At 44.4% G+C, this 17740-nt stretch overlaps 1 protein-coding gene across 30 annotated transcripts in view; it reads left to right on the top strand.

The window, feature by feature from the left end:
* CDK5RAP1 (CDK5 regulatory subunit associated protein 1) overlaps positions 1-17740 on the top strand; it is a 50264-nt gene that overhangs the window by 11358 nt on the left and 21166 nt on the right. For 14 of the 30 annotated variants that reach the window (XM_077951464.1, XM_015149195.3, XM_077951482.1 and 11 more), the window contains 7 exons: positions 380-703; positions 2338-2441; positions 3401-3435; positions 5572-5672; positions 6524-6734; positions 8610-8730; positions 15990-16220. In XM_077951464.1, coding sequence (XP_077807590.1) covers positions 400-703; positions 2338-2441; positions 3401-3435; positions 5572-5672; positions 6524-6734; positions 8610-8730; positions 15990-16220 — 1107 coding nt within the window. In that variant the 5' untranslated portion in view covers positions 380-399. Of the gene's footprint in view, positions 1-379; positions 704-2337; positions 2466-3400; positions 3436-5547; positions 5673-6523; positions 6735-8609; positions 8731-11212; positions 11255-15989; positions 16221-17740 lie in introns of all 30 variants that reach the window. The other 16 variants (XM_077951480.1, XM_077951477.1, XM_077951481.1 and 13 more) reach the window with 5 other exon arrangements.

Raw genomic sequence — 17740 nt, 5'->3', positions numbered from 1 at the left:
TTCGGAATAGGAACAATAATAGTGTCTGTTTCCTAGGATTGCTGTAAAGATTTAATGAGTTAATACACTTAAAGCCTTGGGAACTGGTCTTGGCACAAGGTGCTATTTTGTCATTTTGTCAGGGCTTTCCATCTCATCTCTACCACCCCTTGTTTTGAAAACGCTGCCTGGATTTGCATCTCATCTCTGGCACTCCTCTGTGTGGTCTTGGGCAAGTTGCCTCCGTGTTTTCAACTGTAAAACAAAGGTCATATTATTAGGAATACCTTCATCATGGGCTTTTGTGAGGGGTAAATGGATGTATACACTGAAGTGCTCAGAGCAGTGTTCTGTCCATAGTGTTCAATAAATGCTGGTGATGTCTGTCATTCTTTTGCAGACCGTGGGCTGTTTAGTGCCATGCACCCTTTACAGTGTGTCCTCCAAGTGCAGAGGTCTCTGGGGTGGGGGCCATTGGCCTCTGTGTCTTGGCTGTCGCTGAGGATGTGCAGGGCACACAGCAGTCTCTCTAGTACCACATGTTCCAGTCCAGAGAGGCAGGAGGATGGAGCTCGGAAGGATTTCAGCTCCAGGCTGGCCGCTGGACCGACTTTTCAACATTTTTTAAAAAGTGCCTCAGCTCCTCAGGAGAAGCTGTCTTCAGAAGTAGAAGACCCACCTCCCTATCTCACGATGGATGAACTTCTTGGAAGGCAGAGAAAAGGTTGGTTTTACTTCTCTTATCCCTTTGGGCTTCCTGCCTTGCTCCTTTCTGTCATTCCTGGCGTGATTCTTTTATTACAGACCTGGCTTGGAAGGTTAACAGTGTGGGAAGGCTGTGGGAATCATCAGACTCCACCCAATAATATTAATATCAAGAAACTTGGCCGGGCACGGTGGCTCATGCCTGTAATCCCAGCACCTTGGGAGGCCGAGATGGGTGGATTGCTGGAGCCCAGGAGTTCAAGAACAGCCTGGGTAACATGGTGAAACACTGTCTCTACAAAAAATAAAAAAATTAGCCAGGTATGATAGCCTGCACCTGTAGTCCTAGCTACTCAGGAGGCTGAGGTGGGAGAATCATTTGAGCAAAAGCTTATTATCATTCGGCTCTTAACTTTTAGTTGGAATTTATTGGAGTCTGGAAATAAGACCTGCTGGTGGCGACAGCTGCCAGAATGTGAAATTCATATTCCTACCACTGTGTACAAAATTTGTTTTACTTCATAATATAGCCTTGCTTTCATTTAAGATGAAGTTACTCTAAGAAGAGGCCTCATTTTAATTTTGTGACTTTATGTACCCTCTGGCCACTGCTGCTACTTCCAGAGGCTGGAAAACCTCTTTATTTTGAGGAGGAGTGTAACATGTGGATTTAAACTTATTTTCCCTTCAGGCTGATAAACACTATCACCTAGTCCTTCCTTTTCTGTTCTTTTCATTTTTTTTTTTTTTTTTTTGAGACTCACTCTGTCACCCAGGCTGGAGCTCAATGGTGCGATCTCAGCTCACTGCAGCCTCTGCCTCCTGCCTCCTGAGAAGTGATTCTCCTGCCTCAGCCTCCTGAGTAGCTGGGATTACAGGTGCACACCACCATACCTGGCTAATTTTTTGTGTTTTGGTGGAGACATTGGTTTCACCATGTTGGCCAGGCTGGTCTCGAACTCCTGACCTCAAGTGATCCACCCGCCTTGGCCTCCCAAAGTGCTGGGATTACAGGCGTGAGCCACCACGCCTGGCCTAGTCTTTCCTTTTCTAATTGGTTTTAAAACTATATTTCCTTGATTCTCAGGTACATGTTTTCCCCATTTAAAAAAAGATAACATGCCTTGTAATTGGTGTGGATATATAATGTGGTATTTTTGTTTGTTTGTTTGAGACAGGGTCTCACTCTGTTGCCCAGGCTGAGTGCAGTGGTGTGATCATGGCTCACTGCAGCCTCAGACCCCTGGGCTCAAGCAGTTCTTCCTCAGCTTCCTGAGTAGCTGGGACCACAGGCATGTATCACTTGGCTAATTTTTAAATTTTTTGTAGAGACAGGGTCTCCCTATGTCGCCCCGGCTGGTCTCAAACTCCTGGGCTCAAGTAATTCTCCTGTCTCAGCCTCCCAAAGTACTGTGATTATAGGCATGAACCACTGAGCCCAGCCTAATATGGTATTTCTTTTGTTCTGAAGGTCTGTCATTAATTTGGGGGTACATCTGGCAATTTATGTTATCTTAGGATTGAGGCAATAGGGGACTCAGTGGATAACCAGATGCCTCAGATATTTCTAGATCATTTGGGAGGGAGACCTTCTGAGACATGAGGCCCCTTCTTGTCTGTCTACCATGGATTCCCCCCAACCTCTCACTGCAGTCTACCTTGAGACCTATGGCTGCCAGATGAATGTGAATGACACAGAGATAGCCTGGTCCATCTTACAGAAGAGTGGCTACCTGCGGACCAGTAACCTCCAAGAGGTACATGCATTTCCTATTTCCTTTGTTTCCTGGACCTGGGCAAGGTTCTGCATTTGTGCCCATTCTTAGGTGCAGTTTCAGGAGCAGGGTGCCCCCTGGTGAGAGGGAGTTCCCTTGGGTGAAGTGTTCACCATGGGACTGAGTTGTACTGAGTTGTTCCAGCTGTTTTTGAAACTTTTATGGTGATGTGCGCCTTCAGGCAAGGAGCTAAGTTAAGAATTGGCTGTGGGGAGGGAAGTTGGAGAGTTACTGTTTAATGAGTACAGAGTTTTAGTTGCAGATGATGAAAAAGTTATGGAAAATGCATAGTTATGAAATTGCAGATGTTCTTAATGCCACAGGACTGTACACTTAAAAATGGTTAAAATGTCCAGGTGTGGGTTACCATGCCTGTGATCCCAGCACTTTGGGAGGCCAAGGCAGGATTGCTTGAAGACAGGAGTTTGAGGCTGCAGTGAGCTATGGTTATGCTATTGCTCTTCAGCCTGGGCAAGTGAGTGAGACTCCCTTCTCTATTTAAAAAAAAAAAAAAAAAAAAAAAGGAAAAAAATAGTTAAAGAAAAATAATAGCGTGGGTGCAGTGGCTCATGCCTGTAATCCTAGCACTTTGGGAGGCCAAGGCGGGTGGATCACTTGAGGTCAGGAGTTTGAGACCAGCCTGGCCAACATGGTAAAACCCCATCTGTACTAAAAATACAAAAATTAGCTGGGCGTGGTAGTGGGTGCCTGTAATCCGAGGCTGAGGCAGGAGAATTGCTTGAACTGCTTGGGAGGCAGGGGTTGCAGTGAGCCGAGATTGCCCCACTGCACTCCAGCCTGGGAAACAGAGTGAGACTCTGTCTCAAAAAAAAAAAGAAAAAAAAAATAATAATAAAGAGCTGTAGGGCAGGAACTGTACAAGGCTAATATCCAAGATTCCAAGATTGTAATTTTCCTTGTTTTCCTTTCTCTCCATTCAGGCAGATGTGATTCTCCTTGTCACGTGCTCTATCAGGTGCGAATTTGTTCTTTTCCTAGGAGTGAATGTATCTTATGTAATAATGCCACAGCTAACAGTTCCTGGCCTGGCTGTCTATGGAGATGAGCCAGTGGCCCCACGGCAGTAGGACTTGCAGTTTTCCCACAGTGGAGATAGTCTTTATACGACTGGCTGACATCGGCTGAGCATGTACCGTGGTGTCAGGTTCTGAGTGAGTAACATAATGCATGAACAAATTTAATGATCACAACAACGCTGTGTGTTTGGTGCTGTTATAGATGAGGAAACCAAGAATGTGCTGAGCCACTCAGCTCTTCCTGAGCTTTGTTTTGTAACTAATGGCATGTATTTATAGTATAGCTGCCTGGGGTAGGATACAGTCATAGGCTCAGGGAGAGTTTTGAATAGAGGTGGGTGACATCCATCAGAGGTGAACATACCTTCTTTCTCACTTTGGTTCTGTGTTCAAGACATGCTAGTGTTAATGTGTCCATATCTGGCTATACCCTCAATTAATTCATCTGACATTTTTCTTCTGTAGACCTCTGCTGCTTGACACTGAGCTATGTGCTTTGGGTGATTCAGAAATGAACCCTTTTTCCTTGGCCTGGCTTTGAGGAGCTTAGTCTGATATGGGAACTAAGATAGATGAACAAATAGCTCCAACATCTGGCAGAAAATGCTAGTTCAAAAAAATCAAACAATGAGGCTGGGTGCAGTGTGTCACACCTATAATCCCAGCACTCTTAGAGGCCGAGGTAGGAAGGATCACTTGAGTCCAGGAGTTCAAGGCTGCAGGGAGCTATTCAAGACCAGCCTGGGCAACAAAGTAAGACCCTGTATCTACAAAGAAAAATAAAAGATAAATTGCTGGCCAGGCACGGTGGATCACACCTGTAATCCCAGCACTTTGGGAGGCCAGGGTGGGCAAATCATGAGGTCAGGACTTTGAGACTAGTCTGGCCAACATAGTGAAATCCCGTCTTTACTAAAAATACAAAAATTAGCCAGGCCTGGTTATGCATGCCTGTCATCCCAGCTACTCAGGAGACTGAGGCAGGATGATTGCTTGAACCAGGGAGTTGGAGGTTGCCGTGAGCCGAGATTACACCATTGCACTCCAGCCTGGTGACAAAGTGAGACTCCATCTCAAAAAAAAAAAAAAAAAAAAAAAAAAAAAAAAGAGAAATTGCTAAGTACAGGGAAAAATCTAGTTAAAGTAGAAAGGCATTAGGATCTGGAATCATAAAAAAAAAAAAAGTTGAAGGGCAGTTAAAGGAAGGACAAACTCTCCAACAGAGGAGAATTGGGGAAGGCCTTACGAAGTAGATTGTTTTTGAGTTTGGCTTAAAGGCTTGTTAGGATTTGAAGATGTGTAGGAAGGGTGTCATTCTAGGAAAGGTAAATCATAGCAAGTGTTGCTTCTTCAGGTGGTCCCCCATCTACCTTCCCCAAGTGTAAATGGTAGATACGCATTTAAGGCAGGGCTGTCCAATCTTTTGTCTTCCCTGGGCCACACTGGAAGAAGAAGAATTGTCTTGGGCCACACATAAGATACACTAACACTAATAATAGCTGATGAGCTAAAAAAAAAAATCGCAAAAAAGAAAAAGAAATCTGATAATGTTTTACAAAAGTTTATGAATTTGTTTTTTTTTTTTGTTTTTTTTTTTTTTTTTTTTGAGATGGAGTCTCACTCTGTCGCCCAGGCTGGAGTGCAGTGGCCGGATCTCAGCTCACTGCAAGCTCCGCCTCCCGAGTTTACGCCATTCTCCTGCCTCAGCCTCCCGAGTAGCTGGGACTACAGGCGCCCACCACCTCGCCCGGCTAGTTTTTTGTATTTTTTAGTAGAGACGGGGTTTCACCGTGTTAGCCAGGATGGTCTCGATCTCCTGACCTTGTGATCCACCCTTCTCGGCCTCCCAAAGTGCTGGGATTACAGGCTTGAGCCACCGCGCCCGGCCAAGTTTATGAATTTGTGTTGGGCTGCATTCAAAGCCATCCTGGCTGCATGCGGCCCGTGGGCTGTAGGTTGGAAAAGCTTAATTTAAAGGGTTGAAGGTGGTTTTTATTTTCTTCCCACTGTCCTACTCTCTTAGATTCCTCTGTGGTTTATTTTTGGTTCAGTTTTGCCTCCTTTGATCTCTGTAGGGAGAAGGCTGAGCAGACCATCTGGAACCGTTTACATCAGCTTAAAGCCTTGAAGACAAGGCGGCCCCGCTCCCGGGTTCCTCTGAGGATTGGGATTCTAGGTATCTGGTAATTTACGCATTTTGTCAGTTTTGAAACTTGGACTCTATGTGGCTTTATTTGCTAGTGTTTCCTTTAGAGGCTGGGTTCCCAGTGTCTGAAGAAATCTTACATACCCCATGCAATTCTTGTACTTACTGCCAGAGGCTACAGGATTAAATGAGATAAAGTTCATGAAAGGGCTTCCCGTAGTTCCTTAAAGTAATAGGTGCCCAGAAAGTGGTATATCCTGCCTGGAGTCTAATGTGGCTCATGGTAGCACAGAGTTATGGATAGAATTGGAGTCTGAAGGGACAGCATGAATTTCCTTTTTTTTCCTTTGAGGTGGAGTTTTGCTCTTGTTGCCCAGGCTGGAGTGCAATGGCGAGGTCTTGGCTCACCGCCACTTCTGCTTCCTGGGTTCAAGCGATTCTCCTGCCTCAGCTTCCTGAGTAGCTAGGATTACAGGCATGTGCCACCACACCCGGATAATTTTGTGTTTTTAGTAGAGACGGAGTTTCTCTATGTTGTTCAGGCTGGTCTTGAACTCTCCACTTCAGGTGATTCACCTGCCTCGGCCTCCCAAATTGCGGGAATTACAGGCGTGAGCCACCACACCGGACCGGTGGTTTAATTTTTTTTCTGGGCATTATAATTGGATTGCTCTGGAACCCTTTTCTGTGATTTTCTTATATAGGAAGATGCAGGCTCCAGTGGTATGGGAGTGTTGGTTAAATTTGAAGGATGGTACTCAATTTTTAGAGAAGTTTTCTGTGCCCTGGTCTCTAATCCCAGCTTGAGATAAAGTGGAATAAGAAGCCATTAAACACCTGGTGAATTTGGGGAAAGGTGCTTGTTTCTTTTTCCCTTCCAGGCTGCATGGCTGAGAGGTTGAAGGAGGAGATCCTCAACAGGGAGAAAATGGTGGATGTTTTGGCTGGTCCTGATGCCTACCGGGACCTTCCCCGGCTGCTGGCTGTTGCTGAGTCAGGCCAGCAAGCTGCCAACGTGTTGCTCTCTCTGGACGAGACCTATGCTGATGTCATGCCAGTCCAGACAAACCCCAGTGCCACGTCTGCCTTTGTGTGAGTCACTGCCTAAGAGATGGGGAATAAGCCTCTTCTTTCTTTCACACGTTTTTTTTTTTTTTTTTGAGACACAGTCTCACTCTTGTCACCGAGGCTGGAGTGCAGTGGCATGATCAGGGCTCACTGCAGCCTTGACCTCCTGGGCTCTTGCTTTAGTTCCCTGAGTAGCTGGGACTACAGGTGTGTACCACCACACCCGGCTAATTTTTTTTGAATTTTTGCAGAGATAGGGTCTCACTATATTGCCCAGGCTGGTCTCAAACTCCTGAGCGCTGGTGATCCTCCCACCTCAGCCTTCCAAAATCCTGGGATTATAAGGGTGAACCACCATGCCTGGCCATGGCATTAAATTTTCTTTTCCTTTCTTTTTTTTTTTTTGAGACCGAGTCTCACTCTGTTGCCCAAGCTGGAGTGCAGTGGTGCAATCTTGGCTCACTGCAACCTCTGCCCCCCGGGTTCAAGCGATTCTCCTGTCTCGCCCTCCTGAGTTGCTGGGACTACAGGCGTGTGCCACCACACCTGGCTGATTTTTTTTGTATTTTTAGTAGAGACGGGGTTTCACCGTGTTAGCCAGGATGGTCTCGATCTCCTGACTTCATGATCTGCCTGCCTCACCCTCCCAAAGTGCTGGGATTACAGGCGTGAGCCACCATGCCTGGCAAGGCATTAAATTTTCTATAACAGAGGTTGCCAAATAGCTTACCACCTCTTTTTGTAAATAAGGTTTTACTGGAATACAAGCATGCCCATTTATTTACATATTGTCTCTGGCTGCTTTTGCCACTAAAGCAAGGTTAAATAGCTGGGACAGAGACTATAGCCTGCTAAGTCTCAAATATTTACTATCTTTTTTTTTTTTTTTTCAGAAAAGTTTGTCAACCTCTGTTTATTTTAATGGCTGTATAATATTCTCTTGTTGGAATGCTTAGTAAAAATAATAGCTAACATTTATTACGTAATTCTTCAGTGAACGTCTTTGATACATATCCGTAATTATTTCCTTCAGATAGATTAAGGCTTTCATGTGCAGGATGTGAATTAAAGAGAGTGATTTAGCTTAGATATCTAGCAGTTGGATCAGGAATGCGTGAGAAATGCAGAATTCTGTGTTTTAAATCCAGAGTCTCCTTGCCCTATACGCACACACATACAAACATTTTATAACATTTATTTTTTTCTGGTCTGGATGTAAAAAATCCAGATAATATACTCATAAAAACAATAGGTACAAATGTATTTAGGCTGTCTGGAAAAAAGAATTTAAAAACAGTAGAGGGGCCGGGCGCAGTGGCTCACACCTGTAAATCCCAGCACTTTGGGAGGCCGAGGCGGGTGGATCACCAGGTCAAGAGATTGAGACCATCCTGGCCAACATGGAGAAACCCCATCTCTACTAAAAATACAAAAGTTAGCTGGGCATGGTGGCGGGCACCTGTAGTCCCAGCTACTTGGGAGGCTGAGGCAGGAGAATCACTTGAACCCAGGAGGTGGAAGTTGCAGTGAGCTGAGATTGAGCCACTGCACTCCAGCCTGGTGACAGAGTGAGACTCTGTCTCAAACAAAACAAAACAAAACAAACAGTAGAAAGTCCAGGTGTGGTAAGTGTGTACTCGAGCCCCTCACCGCTGTGCTTCCTCAAGGCTGGCCACTGTCCCACTGGTTATAGTTTGGTTTGTATTCTGTGATTAGATACCAATTTTTAAAGATAAAAAAGGTCTACTTTAGTGCTTAGATATCAGACTGATCCAGTGTGAGCACTGTGGCAAGAGGATTCAGAGCCAAAGAATAATGCCATTAGAGCTGAGACCTGCTCCTTGGGTCACACCAGTACACCTTGCTACTGTTACTAAGTTCTGGTACTTTCTTCTCCAGGTCGATCATGCGAGGCTGTGACAACATGTGTAGCTACTGCATTGTTCCTTTCACCCGGGGAAGGGAGAGGAGTCGGCCTGTTGCCTCTATTCTAGAGGAAGTGAAGAAGCTTTCTGAGCAGGTGAAGAGTTCTCCAGGCTTTCTTGCTGTGAGCATGTTTGAGGGAGGATGAGGATAACCTTTGTAGTTTTGGAGCCTGTGCGTCTCTGAGTTATTAAAGTTTAGGACCATGCTTGGCTAGAAAGAACTACTTGGGTGTACATCATTGGTTTATTGCCCATAAATTATAGAGCTCCACTGTGGAGGCAGCACAGTGGATGGAGAAGGCATGGGTTTACAGTCAGGTGATGGAGTGTGAATTCTGGCTTGGTTTCTAGGCATGTCAATTTAACTGTTGTTGTAATGCATTTACCTCATCTATGAAAAGAGAATAAAAGAATACCTTGCTTGCGGGGTTATTAGAAGAATTGGAGGAAAAGTTTTTAATTACCTGGCACATAGCTAAGTTTTCGAGGAATTAGGTATTTGTCTCTTCCAGGAAAAACTCCCAGATTTATTGTTCATTTTATCACTGATCCAGCTCACTAGTTGAGGAACAGAATAAATGAGGGGACTAAGGCGGATCAGAAGCCACAGAGGAGATCTGTTCCTTTTCCTCCCACTGGGAGCTGGTCCTCAGCTTCTGAGGAGGTCTTTTCCTTAGCCCCAGGCCTGAATCTGCTACCCCTGCAGAAGAGGACAATAGGTGGGAATATGGTGGCTTTTCCTTCCAGTGGTGTCTCCCTGCTTCCTAACTTGTTTGGCACAGGAATCATGGGAGGGGGCCAGGGTAGCCTCTGCTCCAGTTCTTTTTTTATTTTTTATTTTTGAGACGGGCTGTCACTCTGTCACCCAAGCTGGAGTACAGTGGTATGGTCAGAGCTCACTGCAGCATCAACTGCCTGGACTCAAGCGATTCTCCCACCTCAGCTTCCCAAGTAGCTGTGACCACAGGTAGGTGCCACCATGCCCAGCCAATTTTTATTTTTTATTTATTTTTATTTTTATTTTTTTTTTGAGACAGAGTCTCGCTTTGTCTCCCAGGCTGGAGTGCAGTGGCACGATCTCGGCTCACTGCAAGCTTCGCCTCCCGGGTTCCCGCCATTCTCCTTCCTCAGCCTCCCGAGTAGCTGGGACTACAGGCGCCTGCCACCTCACCTGGCTAGTTTTTTGTATTTTTTTAGTAGAGACGGGGTTTCACCGTGTTAGCCAGGATGGTCTCGATCTCCTGACCTAGTGATCCACCTGTCTCGGCCTCCCAAAGTGCTGGGATTACAGGCTTGAGCCACCGCGCCCGGCTGCCAATTTTTAAATTATTTGTAGAGATTAAGTCTCACTGTGTTGCTCAGGCTGATCTAGAACTCCTGGGATCAAGCAATCATCCTGTCTTGGCCTCCCAAAGTGCTGGGATTAGTCATGAGCCACTATGCCTGGCCTCCCTGCTTCACTTCTAAGTCATCAGTTGGCTTTCATCCTCACATTCTGGCAGTGCTGTCTTCTCTTGCCCCACTCCCAGATAATAAGTTCACTGATTTGGCCCCTAGCTGCTCCCCTGCTCTGTGAGGCATTCTCCATACCTCACCTCTCAAAGTGCTTCCTGGTCTAAAGTTGTCTCCTTCCTCTCCCCTTCCAGCTCTCCCTTGGTACCAAAACTCACTCCTTCAAGATAGAGACATTCTGTTGAAATAGATTGAGATGGTGACAAAACTAACCAGCCTTCCTAGGCCGTTTGCCTGTAAAAGAAGGAACTTAATAACATTGAAGTGAGTGTTAGTGAATTCAAGGCCACAGACTTGTGGAAAATTAAGATTTTACTTGTATTTTAAAGTATCTGTTAGTCACTTAATAATTTCGCTTGTATAGTAACTTTTAAGATTTTTTTCTTTCATTTAGATTTTTAGACTACAGTTGCAAAGAGTATAGAATATTGTGCCTTTACCAGAATGTCCATTTATTCATTCAAACAATGATTATCCATTGGAAGTCTTCTAAGTAAGCAGCTTTTATAAAAAGTCTTTTAAATCTTTTTATATGAAAAATACTTAAATATACAGAAAAGAGAGAATAGTACAATGACCCCTCTGCCCCAGCTAACAATCACCTAATTTTAACAATTGTTGCATTTTGCCATATTTGTTTCATTTACTTTTATTTTTCATTTTTTTTTGAGATGGAGTCTCACTCTGTTGCCCAGGCAGGAGTGCAGTGGTGTGATCTCAGCTCACTGCAACTTCCATCTCCCGGGTTCAAGTGATTCTCCTGCCTTATCCTCCTGAGTAACTGGGATTATAGGTGCCTGGCACCACACCTGGCTAATTTTTGTGTTTGTTTTTTTTTTTTTGAGACAGAGTTTCACTCTTATTACTAACCAGGCTTGAGTGCAATGGTGTGATCTCGGCTTACCACAACCTCCACCTCCCAGGTTCAAATGATTCTCCTGCCTCAGCTTCCCAAGTAGCTGGGATTATAGGCATGCATCACCACGCCTGGCTCATTTTGTATTTTTTTAGTAGAGACGGGATTTCTCCATGTTGGTCAGGCTGGTCTCCAACTCCTGACCTCAGGTGATCCGCCCGCCTTGGCCTTCCAAAGTGTTGGGATTACAGGCGTGAACCACTGCACCTGGCCTAATTTTTGTATTTTTAATAGAGACGGGGTTTCATCATATTGGTCAGGCTGGTCTCAAACTCCTGAGCTCAAGTGATCCACCCACCTCGGACTCCCAAAGTGCTGGGATTACAGGTGTGAACCCACCACGCCTGGCCTCATTTATTTTTTTCTTATTGAAAACGTATTTCAAAGTAGAGCATGTCATTTCACCCTTAAATATGCATCTCTAAAAAATAAGGATACTTGGCCGGGCGCGGTGGCTCACGCCTGTAATCCCAGCACTTTGGGAGGCCGAGGCGGGCGGATCACAAGGTCAGGACATCCAGCGCATCCTGGCTAACACAGTGAAACCCCGTCTCTACTAAAGAATACAAAAAATTAGCCGGGCGTAGTGACGAGCGCCTATAGTCCCAGCTGCTCGGGAGGCTGAGGCAGGAGAATGGCGTGAACCCAGGAGGTGGAGGTTGCAGTGAGCCGAGATTGTGCCACTGCACCCCAGCCTGGGCGACAGACCAAGACTCCGTCTCAAAAAAAAAAAAAAAAAAAAAAAAAAGGATATTTTCTCTTTTTAAAAAATATTTTTATTATTTATTTATTTATTCACTTATTTTTGAGATGGAGTTTCACTTTTTTTGCGCAGGCTGGAGTGCAATGGTGCAATCTTGGCTCACTGCAACTTCCGTCTCCTGGGTTCAAGTGATTCTCCTGCCTCAACCTGCCAAGTAGCTGGGATTACAGGTGTGTACTGCTACACCTGGCTAATTTTGTATTTTTAGTAGAGATGGGGTTTCACCAGGTTGGCCAGGCTGGTCTCAAACTCCTGACCTCAGGTGATTCGCTCGCCTCAGCCTCCCAAAGGGCTGGGATTACAGGCGTGAGCCACCGCGCCTGTCCTATTTATTTATTTATTTTGAGAGACAGCGTCTTGTTCTGTTGCCCAGGCTGGAGTGCAGTGTTACAATCTTGGCTCACTGCAACCTTTGCCTCTGGGACTCAAGTGATCCTCCTGCCTCAGCCTCCTGAGTAGCTGGGATTATAGGCATGCACTACCATGCACTGCTAAATAATATTTTTATTTTATTTATTTATTTATATATTTATTTAGAGACGGAATTTCACTCTTTTTGCCCATGCTGGAGTGAAATGGTGCGATCTCAGCTCACTGCAACCTCCGCCTCCTGGGTTCAAGTGATTCTCCTGCCTCAGCCTCCCGAGTAACTGCGATTACAGGCATGCACCACCACGCTCAGCTCATTATTTTTATTTTTTTTTTGAGATGGAGTTTCACTCTTGTTGCCCAGGCTGGAGTGCAGTGGCACGATCTCGGCTCACTGCAATCTCTGCCTCCCAGGTTCAAGTGATTCTCCTGCCTCAGCCTCCCTAGTAGCTGGGATTATAGGCATGTGCCATCACGCCCAGCTAATTTTGTAATTTTAGTAGAGACGGGGTTTCTCTATGTTGATCAGGCTGGTCTCGAACTCCCGCCCTCAGGTGATCTGCCCGCCTCAGCCTCCCAAAGTGCTGGGATTACAGGCGTGAGCCACCGCACCTGGCCCATTTTTGTATTTTTAGTAGAGACGGGGTTTCACCATGTTGGGCAGGCTGGTCTCGAACTCCTGACCTTAGGTGATCTACCCTCCTCGGCCTCCTAAAGTGCTGGGATTACAGGTGTGAGCCACCGCGCCCAGCCAAGAATATTTTTAATACCATTAGTTCTTCCAGTGACATTAACAAAAATTGCTAAATACCGTCTCATTCCAGTTCATCCTTATTCAGACTTCCCTAATTGTTCCTTAAGTCATTCTGCATTTGGTTTGTATGTCTTTTTATATATGTGTGTGTATTTTACTTAGTTTTATGTCCTACTTTTTAATAAATAAACTCTTTGTTTTGGAATGAGTTTACGTTTACAGGAAGGTTGCAAAGAGAGTCTCCTCGAGCGTTACCATCTTTCTTTGGTACATTTTTTGGTGCTGTAATCCCAGCACTTTGGGAGGCCAAGGCAGGAGGGTGCCTTGAGTGTAGGAGTTCAAGATTAGCCTGGGCAACACAGGGAGATGCTGTCTCTATTACAAAACAAACAGAACAAAAACTAAGAGATTAATATTGGTGTGTTACTATCAACTCTCTTGAGACTTGATTTAGATTTTGCCTGTTTCTCTACTAATGTCTTACTTCGTTTCCAGGATCCAATCCAGGATTCACATTGCATTTAGTATATCCTACTTTTTAGATAAGAGAATGACTTACACAAATAAATAGCCTTTATGGAGACTGGAGTTATGACAGCTAAATGCATTGCATGGTCCTTGATTGGGATTCTGATCAGGGAAAAAAATGTTATAAAGAACATTATTTGGACCGGGTGTGGTGGCTCACACTTGTAATCCTAGCATTTTGGGATGCTGAGGTGTGCGGATTACCTGAGCTCTGGAGTTTGAGACTAGCCAGGGCAACATGGTGAAACCTGTCTCTACTAAAAAATACAAAAAATTAGCTGGGCGTGGTGACACATGCCTGTAGTCCCAGCTACTCAGGAGGCTGAAGCAGGAGAATCACTTGAACTTGGGAGATGGAGGTTGCCGTGAGCCAAGATCGCGCTAGTGCACTCCAGCCTGGGTGACAGAGTAAGACTCTGTCTCAAAAAAAAAAAAAAAAAAAGGAACATTATTTGGACTATTGGTAACATTTGATTTATGGAAAGTAGATTAGATAATAGTATTGTGTCAATATTTCTGATTTTGATGATTGTCCTGAAATTATATAGGAGAATGCCTTGTTTTTAGGAAATATGTACTAAAGTATTTGGGAGTAAAAGAATATGATATCTGCGACTTTTTCTCAGAAGGCTTAAAAAAAATGTAGTCATATGTGTGTTGAAAGAGTGTATATGAGTGTCTGAATGTGAGTGATAAACAAATGGGGAGCATTGTTAACATTTGATGAATTCAGGTAAAGAGTATATGGGAATTCTTTTAATACTGCAGTTTGTAAATTGAAATTATGTCAAAACAAAGTTACAAAACAAGTCTTTTCTAGCAACCATTATTTATGAAACTTTATAATATAACATTTCTATTTTTTTTTTTTTTTTTTTTGAGACGGAGTCTCGCTCTGTCACCCAGGCTGGAGTGCAGTGGCCGGATCTCAGCTCACTGCAAGCTCCGCCTCCCGGGTTTACGCCATTCTCCTGCCTCAGCCTCCGGAGTAGCTGGGACTACAGGCGCCCGCCACCTCGCCCAGCTATTTTTTTGTATTTTTTAGTAGAGACGGGGTTTCACCATGTTAGCCAGGATGGTTTCGATCTCCTGACCTCGTGATCCGCCCGTCTCGGCCTCCCAAAGTGCTGGGACTACAGGCTTGAGCCACCGCGCCCGGCCAACATTTCTATTTTTTGAGACGAAGTCTCGCTCTGTTGCCCAGGCTGGAGTGCAGTGGCATGGTCTCGGCTCACTACAACCTCCACTTCCTGGGTTCAAGTGATTCTCCTGCCTCAGCCTTCTGAGTAGCTAGGATTACAGGCACCTGCCACCACGCCCAGCTAATTTTTTGCATTTTTAGTAGAGATGGGGTTTCACCATGTTGGCCAGGCTGGTCTCGACCTCCTGACCTTGTAATCTGCCCACCTCAGCCTCCCAAAATGCTGGGATTTCAGGAGTGAGCCACTGCACCCGGCCTATAATATAAAATTTCAAACAGACAAATTGAAAGACTAGTATAATAGAAAAACGTGATTGTTAACATTGAAAGACTAGTATAATAGAAAAACGTAATATCTCCATGCACCCATAAATGTATTTTTTCTGAACCATTTGAAGTAATTTGTAGACCTCAGGACACTTGCCCCTAGATACTTCAGTATGCATCTCCTATGAGTAACAATTTTTCTCTTTATAACCATGGTATCGTTATCATATATATGAAGATCAATAGTTATCTAAGCCAGACACTTTGGGAGGCTGAGGTGGGAGGATTGCTTGAGTTTAGGAGTTTAAAACCAGTCTGTGCAACATGGTGAAATCCCTTCTCTACAAAAGAAAAAAAAAAAAGTAGTCCCAGCTACTTGGGAGGTAGAGGCAGGAGGATTGCTTAAGCCTGGGAGGTTGAGGCTGCAGTGAGCTATGATCATGCCACTGCACTCCAGCCTGGGCAACAGAAGGAGACCCTGTCTCAAGAAGAAGAAGAAAAAAAAAAATCTAAAACAGTTCTTTTATTTACTTTTTTGTTGTTTGCTTTGAATGATGCATTAACTTTTTGAAGAAATCAGACATGAGTCTCCTTTGTCTGATTTTTTTTCCTCATGTTGTCATTTAATATATCTCCCTGAATTCTGGTAACTGGAAGTTAGGTGTAAAAGCTTGAGGTTAAGTATTTTTGGTGAGAATACTTTATATAGTCATGGTGTATAACATTCAAATGACAGATCTATCATAAATTAACCATTATTGTTGATTATTGAGTTTGTTTCCAGTTTTTCTTCTATTCTAAATAATGTTTTGAAGATTAATTTTTACATAAGGCTTCATTATGAGTTTTAGCTCTTTAGGTAAGATGTCTAAGCTTGAAATTATCAGGTTATAGACACAACACATTTATCGGTGTCTCTTGGTAGGTTTGATTTTTCTTTTGTTTAAAACAAAAGATGTGTTAATTGCAGCTAATTTTTAATTAGTGTTTTTTTATGAAGCTACCCAAAAGTTTTAAAATTCCAATATATTTTCCCATGTTTAGGGGCTGAAAGAAGTGACACTTCTTGGTCAGAATGTTAATAGTTTTCGGGACAATTCAGAGGTCCAGTTCAACAATGCAGTGTCTACCAATCTCAGCCGTGGCTTTACCACCAACTATAAAGCCAAGCAAGGAGGACTTCGTTTTGCTCATCTTCTGGATCAGGTCTCCAGAGTAGATCCTGAAATGAGGATCCGTTTTACCTCTCCCCACCCCAAGGATTTTCCCGATGAGGTGAGCATCAGGTTAGCTGTGACAAACTGATATTAGTATTCTTGAGCATGCCAAAGGCTGGACCTAGTAGGGAGGCAACAGAGACCTGGAGTCCTGCTCAGGGATCCTGTGGGGTATTGCTGCATCACCCTCTGGATCTGCTGGTCCTTTGAAGATTTAAAGTCCACCAGTGTCTGGGCATGGGGCTCATACCAATAACCTCAACACTTGGAGAGGTTGAGGCAGGTAGATTGCTTAGGCTCAGGAGTTGGAAACCAGCCTGGGCAACATGGGGAAACCTTGTCTCTACTGAAAATACAAAAAATTAGCTGGGTGAGGTGGCATACGACTGTTGTGCCAGCTACTTGGGAGACAGAGGTGGGAGAATCATTTGAGCCCAGGAAGTCAAGGCTGCAGTGAGCCAAGATCGCACCACTGCACTCCAGCCTGGGTGACACAGCAAGACCGTGTCTCAAAAAAAAAAAGTCTGCCAAGGTGGGAGTGGAGGTAGGACTGATATTCAGCGGAGGTTAAGACCGCCTGCAGGACCGTGAGGGCTATACAGAGAGGGTTCGTTACAAAGTGGGCAGCTGAGTGGTAATAATGGTGATGGGGTGGTAATGGTGGTATGGGGCGGACAGGAAGGAGGTGGTGTGGTGCTCTGGGAAACAGCCCAGACTTTTGCCTCAGACAGACCCAGGTTCAAATCTCAGCTCTTCCACTGCTTTACCAGCAAGCATGTGATGTTTTCAGCTTTTCACCTTTATCTGTAAAATGGGGTTAATAAGGCGTTAACAGTTACCTCCTGCTATGGGTTGTTGTGAAATAGATACAAAGGCATACCTTGTTTTATTGCACTGTGCAGATACTATGGAGTTATTTTTAACAAATGGAAGGTTTGTGGCAACTCTGAGTAAGTCTGTCAGCACCATTTTTCCAACAGCATGTGCTTACTTCACGACTCTGTGTCATATTTTGGTGATTTTCACAGTATTTCAAACTTCATTATTATTATGTCTGTTATGGTGATCTGTGATCATTGCTGTTTAATGTTACTCTTAAAATTGTTTCGTGACACTGTGAGCCACACCCACATAAGACGGCGACCTAAACTGATAAATGATGTGTGTGTTCTGACTGCTTCACTGACGGCCATTCCCCCATCTCTCTCCCTCTCCTCAGCCCTCCCTATTCCCCGAGACACAACAATATTGAAATTGGGCCATTTAATTACCCTACAGTGGCCTCTAAAGTGCTCAAGTGAAGGGAAGGGTCGCACAGCTCTCACTTGAAATCAAAAGCCAGAAATGTTTAAACTTACTGAGGAAATCATGTTGAAAGCCAAGCTAGGCTGAAAGGCCTCTTATGCCAACCAGCCAAGTTGTAAATGCAAAGGAAAAGTTTACGAAGGAAATTAAAAGTACTACTCCACTGAACACATGAATGATAAGAAAACAAAACAGCCCTTTTGGCTGGGTGTGGTGGCTCACACCTTTAATCCCAGCACTTTGGGAGGCCAAGGTGGGCAGATCATCTGAGGT

The sequence above is a fragment of the Macaca mulatta genome, chromosome 10 (assembly GCF_049350105.2).
Source record: "Macaca mulatta isolate MMU2019108-1 chromosome 10, T2T-MMU8v2.0, whole genome shotgun sequence".
In the NCBI taxonomy this organism is placed as follows: Eukaryota; Metazoa; Chordata; class Mammalia; order Primates; family Cercopithecidae; genus Macaca; species Macaca mulatta.
Note: the sequence above shows the minus strand (reverse complement) of the source record. Positions and strands in the feature narration are given on the sequence as shown.